General features: G+C 47.7%; 1 protein-coding gene across 1 annotated transcript; it reads left to right on the top strand.

The window, feature by feature from the left end:
• Nucleotides 1-3,422: 3,422 nt before the first annotated feature.
• MAD2L1B (MAD2L1 binding protein) lies at nucleotides 3,423-8,659 on the top strand. The gene is made up of 3 exons (XM_011754427.3): nucleotides 3,423-3,622; nucleotides 4,091-4,356; nucleotides 7,738-8,659. The coding sequence occupies exons 1-3, from the start codon at nucleotides 3,577-3,579 to the stop codon at nucleotides 8,248-8,250; spliced, it is 825 nt and encodes a 274-aa protein (XP_011752729.1). The 5' UTR covers nucleotides 3,423-3,576; the 3' UTR covers nucleotides 8,251-8,659.
• The last annotated feature ends 2,151 nt before the right edge of the window (nucleotides 8,660-10,810 follow it).

Raw genomic sequence — 10,810 nt, 5'->3', positions numbered from 1 at the left:
GTATGTGCCACCACACCCGGCTAATTTTGTATTTTTAGTAGAGACGGGGGTTTCTCCGTGTTGGTCAGGCTGGACTCGAACTCCTGACCTCAGTTGATCCACCTGCCTCAGCCTCCCAAAGTGCTGGGATTACAGGTGTAAGCCACCGTGCGCCCAGCCCTATTTATTTTTTAAAGGTGGCGAGGAGGAGGAAGAGAGAATGATTGATTGATTGATTTCTTTTTTTCTTTTTGAAGTAGGATCTCCTTCTGTCACCCAGGCTGGAGTGCAATGGCACAATCTTGACTCACTGCAACCTCCATCGCCTGAGAGCAGTTCTTCCACTTCAGCCCCCCAGGTAGCTGGGAATGCAGGGGCGTGCCACAATGCCTGGCTAAGTTTTGTATTTTTTGTGAAGAAGGGGTTTGCCATGTTGCTCAGGCCGGTCTTGAACTCCTGGACTCAAGCAGTTCTCCCATGTTGGCCTCCCAAAATGCTGGGATTACAGGCGTGAGCCACCATGCCCAGCCAGACCCAGTATTTTAATCACTGTACTTTTATAGTATGTTTTGACCTCTGGTCCCTACTTCCTGAAACATACCCTTTCCTTGGCCTCCATGACCTGACACTTGTCTTTTTTTTTTTTTTTTTTTTTTTATAAAGACCCCATCTCTACTAAAAATACAAAATATTAGCCGGGTGTGGTGGTGGGCACCTGTAATCCCAGCTGCTTGGGAGGCTGAGGCAGGAGAATTGCTTGAACCCCGGGGGCAGAGGTTGCAGTGAGCTAAGATCATGCCATTGCACTCCAGCCTGGGCAACAAGAGCGAAACTCCATCTAAAAACAAACACAACAACAAAAAAACTTTTGGACTCAATCAGTCCCTCCACCCTCAAGCAATTCTCCCATCTCGGCCTCCCAGAATGCTGAGATTATAGTCGTGGAGCTACCATGCCCAGCCAGACCCAGTATTTTAATTATTGTTTTTTTTTTTTTTTTTTTGAGGCGGAGTCTCACTCTGTCACCCAGGCTGAAGCACAATGGTGTGACCTCAGCTCACTGCAACTTCCGCCTCCCAGGTTCAAGGCATTCTCCTGCCTCAGCCTCCCAAGTAGCTGAGATTATGGGGATGCACCACCACGCCTGGCTAATTTTGTATTTTTAGTAGATACAGGGTTTCTCCATGTTGGTGAGGCTGGTCTTAAACTCCCAACCTCAGGTGATCCGCCTGCCTCAGCCTCCCAAAGTGCTGGGATTACAGACATGAGCCACTGCGCCCGGCCTCTAATCATTGTACTTTTACAGTATGTTTTGACTTCTGGTCCCTACTTCCTGAAACACACCCTTTTCTTGGCCTCCATGACCTGACACTTGTCTTTTTCTGTAGGGACAAGGTCTCATGTTGCCCAGACCGGTCTCAAACTTCTGGATTCAAGCATTCCCCTTGCCTTGATTTCCCAAAGTGCTTACAGGCATGAGCCACCATGCCTGGCCCCACTTGTCTATTTTGGTTTTGGAGGCGGGGTCTCACTCTGTCACACAGGCTGGAGGGCAGTGGTTCGATCACAGTTCACTGTAGCCTCAACCTCCCAGGCTCAAGCAATCCTTCCACCTCAGCCTCCCAAAGTGCTGGGAGTACGGGCATGAGCCACCTTGCCCGGCGATTTGTCTATTTTTCTTTATCCTTCTGTGGGTACTCCTTAGTCTTCTCCATAGGTTCTGTCTCTGTGGTCATCCCCTAAACGTTAGTGTCTTCAATAACCTAGCCCATTCTCATTCCACACCCTCCCTGGGTGATGTTATCCACTCACGTGATAATGGCTCTTAAATACATGTCGCTATTCCAAATGGCATTCCTAAATATTTCTATTCATTGTCCTATGGAGATGTCAAATTCAATCTGTGAAAAGCTGAACTCATCTTTTCTCCTACTCACCTCCCACCCCAATAAACCTGGTCCTCTTTTAGTGTTTCCTCCATCCTTTTTTTTTTTTTTTTTTTTTGAGTCATGGTCTCACTCTGCTGCCCAGGCTGAAGTGCAGTGGCTTAATCATAGCTCACTGTAACTGTCGAACTCCTGGACTCAAGCAATCCTCTGCCTCAGCCTCCTGAATAGCCAGGACTACAGATGTGCACCCACCACACCTGGCTAACTTTTAAAAACTTTTTTTTTTAATTTTGCAGAAACAGGGTCCCCAATATTGTCCTGGCTGGTATCAAACTCCTGGCACAACTGGCCATACAATTGCTGAAGTCAGAAACCTGCTTGTTTTCTTGTCAGTCTTCTTTTCTTTTCTTTCTTTTGACATGGAGTCTTGCTTTGTCACCCAGGCTGGAGTGCAGTGGCGTGATCTCAGCTCACTGCAAACTCTGCCTCCCGGTTCAAGCGATTCTCCTGCTTCAGCCTCCTGAGTAGCTGGGATTACAGGTGCATGCCACCATGCCCAGCTAATTTTTGTATTTTTAGTAGAGACAGGATTTCACCATGTTGGCCAGGCTGGTCTCAAACTCCTGACCTTGTGATCCACCTGCCTTGGCCTCCCAAAGTGCTGGTATTACAGGTGTGAGCAGCCGCGCCCGGCCTCTTGTCAGTCTATTTCTATTCCTCCTCCTCCTTGTAAATCAATCACCAAGTTATGTTCACTGGACCTCCTAAATATATCGAGTTACCCAATTATCTCCACCCCACTGTGACTACCCTAGCAGTTTAGGCTGCTTTCATCAAGTACTCAGGTAATTGCACTACCTCTAACTGGTATCCCTGCCTCCTCTCTTATCCTCTCTGTAATCCAATCTCTACCCTGCAGCCAGGGTAGAGATTATAAGATGTAAATTTAATCATGCCACTCTCCTACTTAAACCTTTCAAAGCTTCCCCATCTGACTACAGGATCAAGTCCAAACTCTCACATGGCTTACACAGTCCTGCCATGATCTGGCTCCTGTTGTTCACTACAGCCTTAACTCTTTATAATATGAACTCTTTTCATTCCTTGAACAGAGTATGCTCTTGTCTCAAGGTCTCCTGGAGCACTGGGCCCTCCTCTTTACCTTGCTGACTTATCCTACAGGTCACAGCTTCACACATTTCTTCTGGGACCACTCCTTCCCAGCCCCTACCCTCTCTGGGTCAGGCACCCTTGTTTTTCACTTCCACACCCCGTGTAAACCCTTCTGTATAATTCATCACATTGTATCGTATCTACAGGCAGTGAACCCCTTGAGTACAGGGTCCGCGCCTGGCTTGTTCTCCGCTGAGTCTCCAGCACCTAGGACAGGGCCTGGCACGAAGTAGGTGCACAGTGAGTAGTGAATGCTGGAGTGAATGGATGCGTGAGGGTTGGTGTCTTTTGGAAAGCAGCGCTCATTGGCTGAGAACGCCTGGGTTCTTGCTGGGCAAGGGTTAGGCGTATATTTGCCAGGGTGTTAAGGAAGGAACGGAGGGATCAAATCCCAACTCCACTTAGCCTCCCCAACACTGCCGTGGCGCCGCGCCTTTTTTCCGGCCCAACTGAACCGGAAGTGGAGGCGCGGGCTTCCCATGATGCCCCGCGGGACCTTTATTCTAACCGCAAGGAGTAAGGGGAGGAGGTCGTGATGGCGGCGCCGGAGGCGGAGGTTCTGTCCCCAGCCTCAGTCCCTGGTAAGGCGTGGGGCCCAGAGTTTGGGAAGCCTTGGGGACTCGTTTCTTCCCTACCTCCGCGCCCTCCATTTATCCCTTGGTCCTCTCCCTAGCCCATCTTCCCTGTCTTCCGGGTGTCCTACAAGGCTCTAGCTGTGACTCCATCGCCGTGGGTCGCACTGGACCCTGCTTGACTACACTTTTGACTCATTTCCCCAGATCAAGTCCCGCTGCTTTCTGAGCGGGGAGCCCTAGTTACTACCTCCGAAATACCCCCACTATCTTTCAGTCAATTAAATCTCCTCAGGCAACAGGGATCAGGAATCTCTCCCTGCCACGGCCCACACTGTAGGCTGCGGAGGGTATGGGCGTATGTCGGAGTGCCTGCTTTCTCAGGGTGGCTGGTTTGGTGGCCACAGGGAATGAGAAGACTGACTTTGGCTTTTAGGTTTTTAATTTTTCTCTCTTGTCCCTCTTTTCATCTACCAGATTTGGAGTGGTATGAGAAGTCAGAAGAAACTCACGCCTCCCAGATAGAACTGCTTGAGACAAGCTCTACCCAGGAACCTCTCAACCCTTCGGAGCCCTTTTGCCCAAGAGACTGCATAGTACCAGTGGTGTTTCCTGGGCCTGTAAGCCAGGAAGGCTGCTGTCAGTTTACTTGTGAACTTCTAAAGCATATCATGTACCAACGCCAGCAACTCCCTCTGCCCTATGAACAGCTTAAGAACTTTTACCGAAAACCTTCTCCCCAGGTAGGCACAGGCTTTGGGAGCAAGTTGGTGGGAAGACTTTGTGGCTCTTAGATGGGAGGCAGGTAGAAAGGGGGTCTAAGAAATCTTCAGAGCCTGAGAGACTAAGCAGCTTCCAGGGCTTCAGTCACTTTCTCCCCATTCTAGTCTTTGGTAGCCTAACCCTTCTGGCTTTTTCTCCTGTTCTTTCTTTCTGAAACTCGTGTTGCATTTGGTCTTAATGAACTGGCTCTTCGCATTTTTTTCTTTTGAGACAGAGTCTCGCTCTGTTGCCCAGGCTGGAGTGCAGTGGTGAGATCTTGGCTCACTGCAATCTCCCCCTCCTGGGTTCAAGGGATTCTCCTGCCTCAGCCTCCTGAGTTGCTAGGATTACAGGCTCCCGCCACCACACCCAGCTAATTTTTGTATTTTAATTTTTGTATTTTATGTTTTGAGACAGAGTCTTGCTCTGTTGCCCAGGCTGGAATGCAATGGCGTGATCTCTGCTCACTGCAACCTCTGCCTCCCAGGTTCAAGCAATTCTTGTGCCTCAGCCTCCCCAGTAGCTAAGAGCACGTGCCACCATGCCCGGTTTATTTTTGTATTTTTGGTACAGATGGAGTTTCACCATGTTGGCCAGGCTAGTCTCGAACTCCTGACCTCAAGTGATCTGCCCGCCTTGGCCTCTCCCAAAATGCTGGGATTACAGGCGTGAAATACTGCGCCTGGCCTGCATGTTTCTTTTTAATAGCATCCTGTTGTTGAATTTCTGTATGAACTTTTTTTTGCTTTGTTGTTTTTTTTTTTTTTGAGATGGAGTCTCACTTTGTCACCCAGGCTGGAGGACAGTGGCACTATCGCAGATCACTGCAACCTCAGTCTCCCAGGTTCAAGTGATTCTCCTGCCTCAGCCTCCCAAGTAGCTGGGATTACAGGCATGCACCACCACACCTGGCTAATTTTGTTTGTTTGTTTGTTTTTGATAGGGAGTTTCATTCTTGTCACCCAGGCTGGAGTGCAGTGGCGCCATCTCGGCTCACTGCAACCTCTGTCTCCCAGGTTCAGGCGCTTCTCCTGTCTCAGCCTCCTAAGTAGCTGGGATTATAGGCATGCGCCACCATGTCCAAATAATTTTTGTATTTTTAGTATAGACAGGGTTTCACCATGTTGGCCAGGCTGGTCTTGAACTCCTGACCTCAGGTGATCTGCCTGCCTCAGCCTCCCAAAGTGCTGGGATTACAGGCATGAGCCACCGTGCCCAGCCTGTTTGTTTTCTGAGACAGAGTCTCGCTCTGTTGCCCAGGCTGGAGTGCAGTGGAGCGATTTCGGCTCACTGCAACCTCCACCTTCTGGGTTCCAAGCGATTCTCCTGCCTCAGCCTCCCAAGTAGCTGGGATTACAGGTGTGTACCACCACACCCAGTTAAATTTTGTATTTTTACAAAATGGCGAGACGGGGTATCGCCATTTTGGCTAAGCTGCTCTCAAACTCCTGACCTCAAGTGATCTGCCCACCTTGGCCTCCCAAAGTGCTGGGATTACAGGTGTGAGCCACCACGCCTGGCTTACCCAGCTAATTTTTGTTTTTTTAGTAGAAACGGAGTTTCACCATGTTGGCCAGGCTGGTCCCAAACTCTTGACCTCAGGTGATCCACCTGCCTCAGTCTCCCGAAGTGGTGTTGGGATTACAGGTGTGAGCCACCGCACCAGGCCATGAACTTCTTTTGCCTGAGGATATTATTTAATTTTTGAAGTTTTTCTTTGTTCTTTGCGGCATCTCAGTTTCTTCTAGAATCCATTCTCCATTTGTTTTGTTCTGGTCTTTGACTTTCATGTTGGAGAATTTTATTGTGTCTGGTGAATATTTAAGAACAAATCACTGCAAGCTCTGTGTGCATGCCTGGGCCTTATGAGCTTACAGACTTCACTATAAGGAGATTAGGTGGCAACCTGGTGATCTCTTTGGGGGGATTCCTTAAACATAGTATTGGAAAGTTTTCCCTCTGGATGGGGGAGAAATTTGGCAGATGATCTAAGCATCTTGACACAGATTTTCATTCATTTCCCCTATATTCATTCTTGCCTCTGTGGTGCCTGTATCACCACTTCCTAAACCTTTCTGGGGTTCTGCTGTGTGTATCAGTTTGCATCCCTTGGGGGTCCCTTCTGTCAGCACTTGGTATTCAGCTCTCTTGAACTCTTAATTCTTCACCTTCTTTCTTTTCTTTTTTTTCTTTTTTTTTGAGACAGAGTCTTGCTCTGTCGCCCAGGCTGGAGTACAGTGGCGTAATCTCGGCTTACTGCAAGCTCCGACTCCCGGGTTCATGCTATTCTCCTGCCTCAGCCTCCCAAGTAGGTGGGACTACAGGCACCCGCCACCACGCTCAGCTAATTTTTTTTTTTTTTTGAGATGGAGTCTCGCACTGTCGCCCAGGCTGGAGTGCAGTGGCGCCATCTCGGCTCACTGCAAGCTCCACCTCCTGGGTTCACGCCATTCTCCTGCCTCAGCCTCCCGAGTAGCTGGGACTAGAGGCGCCCGCCACCACGCCCAGCTAATTTTTTGTATTTTCAGTAGAGACGGGGTTTCACCGTGTTAGCCAGGATGGTCTCGATCTCCTGACTTTGTGATCTGCCTGTCTCGGCCTCCCAAAGTGCTGGGATTACAGGCATGAGCCACCGTGCCCGGCAAGGCTAATTTTGTGTATTTTTAGTAGAGACAGGGTTTCACTGTGTTAGCCAGGATGGTCTTGATCTCCTGATCTCATGATCCACCTGCCTCGGCCTCTCAGTGCTGGGATTGTAGGCATGAGCCACTGCGCTCGGCCAACTCTTCATCCTTTTTCTGTATTCCAAAACTTTGTGTTTGCATTTGACTAGTGTTGTGTAGTCTCCAGTTCTTTGCCCTTGGGAGTTTTCTTTCTCGGTCTTTCCTCTTCTTTCGTTCATTTGTTTCTTAATTTCTTTTCTCTCATTTTGTAGTATTTCAGGTGGAAGCACAAATAAGCATTGTTCAGTTTACTATGTTTAAGTGGAAGAACAAGTTCAGAGTCATGTTTATTAGACCAAATAATCCTTATTCCTGTTATCACTCCCTGTATAGCAAAAATTTGTTGTCACTTTGTCATACTACCAAATCTCTATTTTAGTTGTTTATATATGGATATTCTCCACCTTCAGAACACTGTGTTTGCTGTTCTATATGTGGGAGAATTATGGTTTTGTACAAATAATATATTTTCCTTTTCAGTATAATGCCCTCTGATAAAACACAGTGTTGTGGCTGTGGCGGTTCATTGAGCTAGAAATTCAGTCCTGTAAGTCTATGTACACATCCCAGCAGGGTTCTTTTCAAAGGGCATTAGCTTCCCCCTGCCTTGTTCTCTCCCGCCATTCTTTGTCCTCACAGGTAGAGGAGATGCTGAAGAAGAAACCTCGGGCCACCACTGAGGTGAGCAGCAGGAAATGCCAACAAGCTGTGGCAGAACTGGAGAGTGTCCTCAGCCACCTGGAGGACTTCTTTGCACGGACACTAGTACCACGAGTGCTGATTCTCCTTGGGGGCAATTCCCTAAGCCCCAAGGAGTTCTATGAACTCGATTTGTCTCTGCTGGCCCCCTACAGCGTGGACCAGAGCCTGAGCACAGCAGCTTGTTTGCGCCGTCTCTTCCGAGCCATATTCATGGCTGATGCCTTTAGTGAGCTTCAGGCTCCTCCTCTCATGGGCACCATCATCATGGCACAGGGACACCGCGACTGTGGAGAAGATTGGTTTCAACCCAAGCTCAACTATCGAGTGCCCAGCCGGGGCCATAAACTGACTGTGACCCTGTCATGTGGCAGACCTTCCATCCGAACCACGGCTTGGGAAGACTACATTTGGTTCCAGGCACCAGTGACACTTAAAGGCTTCCGCGAGTGAATGAGTGCTTCTTAATTATAAAAACACAATGGCTGAATTATCTTTCTTCATGTGGCACTGAATTACCCATCTAGTTTGGAGCTAGAGTTTCTTCCTGGTGAGAGACGAAGCAACTCTCCTTCTGGTTGTCTGCCTCCCCTCCTCAGGTTTCCTGATGGGCTGATGGCATGTGGCGGTGACTGCAATCATTGCTGAACAACATCTCTTTGAATCAAAGGTTGATTTTCCCAGAGGGTGCTGGGTCAGGTATTTCTGTTAGGGGTTGTAAAGCAAAGATGGGTCCATAGACAGAAACTCTATGAAGGTGGCCCTTTCTGCTCCTTGCTGTGTCCTTTCAGAATTTTTCCCAGGAACATAATGTGGATATGACTTATGAATTTAAATATAAAATAAATAGATTCTTATTATATTTTCCTGAAATTCTTTTGACTTAAAATAACTTGTCAGGTTTTAGGCTATTTTGTCTTTCTCCTTGGCCTCTTCTGCTTCAGGGCGTCTCAAAAATTTATTATATTTTTCTTTTTTGAGATGGAGTCTTGCTCTATCGCCCAGGCTGGAGTGCAGTGGCATAATCTTGGCTCACTGCAACTTCCGCCTCCCAGGTTCAAGGAATTCTCCTGCCTTAGCCTTCGAGTAGCTGAGATTGCAGGTGCCCACCACCACACCCAGATAATTTTTGTATTTTTAGCAGAGATGGGGTTTCACCATATTGGCCAGGCTGGTCTCAAACTCCTGACCTCAAGTGATCCACCTGCCTTGGCCTCCCAAAGTGCTGGGATTACAGGTGTGGGCCACTGTGCCCAGCTTTAGGATTTTTTAATAATGATTTTTTCTCTTCTTCAGCCCCAGGCTAGTCTAGGAAGTTAAGTGACTTGGCCAAGTGCATATGTACTTTGATAACACAGTTAGGACTAGCGTCCTCATTAGCTATCTTTTAGCCAATGTGCTTTTCTTATCACATACAGATTTTTGTGATGCTTAAATTCTGTATCCCCCAAAGCAGAGGTCATCTTAATGTGGGAAGATTGTGGTAAAGAACTTAGCTTACCAGGCCACTGAATAAAAGCAGTGATTTTGGGAAATAGTCTGGCCTGGTGCTTGGTTTGTAGTAAACTGAGCAGGTATGCTGAGTAGCGAGAGGGGAGGAGCCACTGTGCCCGGCCAAACACCTCAATTTTTGGAAGCAAGTTGAAGACAGAATCCACACTTTGCTGGTGTTGGGGATAGGTATATGCATGTGTATGTATAATATATAAATGGTATATATAGGCTAGGTGAGTGACTCATGCCTGTAATCCCGGCACTTTGGGAGGCTGAGGTGGGCAGATCGCCTAAAGTCATGAGTTGGAGACCAGCCTGGCCAACACGGTGAAACCCTGTCTCTACTAAAAATACACACACAAAAAAAGGCCAGGCACGGTAGCTCATGCCTGTAATCCCAGCACTTTGGGAGGCTGAGGTGGGTGGATCACAAGTTCAGGAGTTCAAGACCAGCCTGACCAATATGGTGAAACCCTGTCTCTACTAAATATACAAAAATTACCCGGGCTTGGTGGCGAGTGCCTGTAATCCCAGCTACTTAGGAAGGCTGAGGCAGAATAATTGCTTGAACCCAGGAGGCAGAGGTTGCAGCGAGCCGAGATCACGCCACTGCACTCCAGCCTGGGTAACAGAGTGAGACCCTGTCTCAAAAAAAGAAAAAAAATTAGCCAGGCGTGGTCGTGGGCACTTGTAATCCCAACTACTTGGGAGGCTGAGGCAGGAGAATCGCTTGAACCCAGGAGGTGGAGGTTACAGTGAGCTGAGATCATGCCACTGCACTCCAGCCTGGGTTACAGAGTGAAACTCCGTCTCACAAAAAAAAAAAAAGGTATATATATACTCACACGTATGTACATAGTATAAGATACATATATGTACTCCTAAAATACACTATTTTGGAAAAAGTATATGTACTATTTTAAGCACTTACATTATCTAACCCTAACAACTCTGCAGTGCATGAATTATTGTCCCCATTTTATAGATAGGGCCAGGGGAGATTGAGCAGTTTGCCTAAGTGGTGAAACTTGGATTCCCCTACAGTACTGCACATCCTATGTGGTTTTACTCTGAAATATTTAGCCAAGATTTGCCTTGCCAAAGGTATTAGCATCAGGAAGCTGTAAGATTTTCCTCTCTGGCTTCAGATTCTGGTGTCTGCCATGGAACCTGCAATAAGTGCTGAGTAAATATGGAATCAATGAAAGCAAAACGCCTGGGCTCTTTTCTGTGCTATGACCACTTGAAGCATATTCTACCAGCCAGAATTTTGACTTTTTCTGTCTACTGCTATTATAGAAGAGAGATTGAGCCATATCTCCTGCTCAGGGAAAGGAAAGGCTGAGGGGTCTGCCTAAAGGGAGTGGGGGTAGTTGTAAACCAGGGAGCCATAAATTGTTTTGAGATAACACATTAAGCCAAATCAACTCCCTCAAATACTAATTTTATTTATTTAGTTAGTTGTATTTTTTGAGACAGGCTCGCTCCGTTGCCCAGGCTGCAGTGCAGTAGCATGATC

Source organism: Macaca nemestrina, chromosome 5, assembly GCF_043159975.1.
Source record: "Macaca nemestrina isolate mMacNem1 chromosome 5, mMacNem.hap1, whole genome shotgun sequence".
In the NCBI taxonomy this organism is placed as follows: Eukaryota; Metazoa; Chordata; class Mammalia; order Primates; family Cercopithecidae; genus Macaca; species Macaca nemestrina.
This window is presented reverse-complemented; position numbering and strand designations above follow the sequence as displayed.

Bases quoted from the DNA above. Each gene is read 5' to 3' on its own strand.
- MAD2L1B (XM_011754427.3), top strand. From the start codon at position 3,577: ATGGCGGCGCCGGAGGCGGAGGTTCTGTCCCCAGCCTCAGTCCCTG. The intron at 3,623-4,090 runs GTAAGGCGTGGG...TTCATCTACCAG, and splicing joins GTCCCCAGCCTCAGTCCCTG to ATTTGGAGTGGTATGAGAAG. The intron at 4,357-7,737 runs GTAGGCACAGGC...TTGTCCTCACAG, and splicing joins ACCGAAAACCTTCTCCCCAG to GTAGAGGAGATGCTGAAGAA.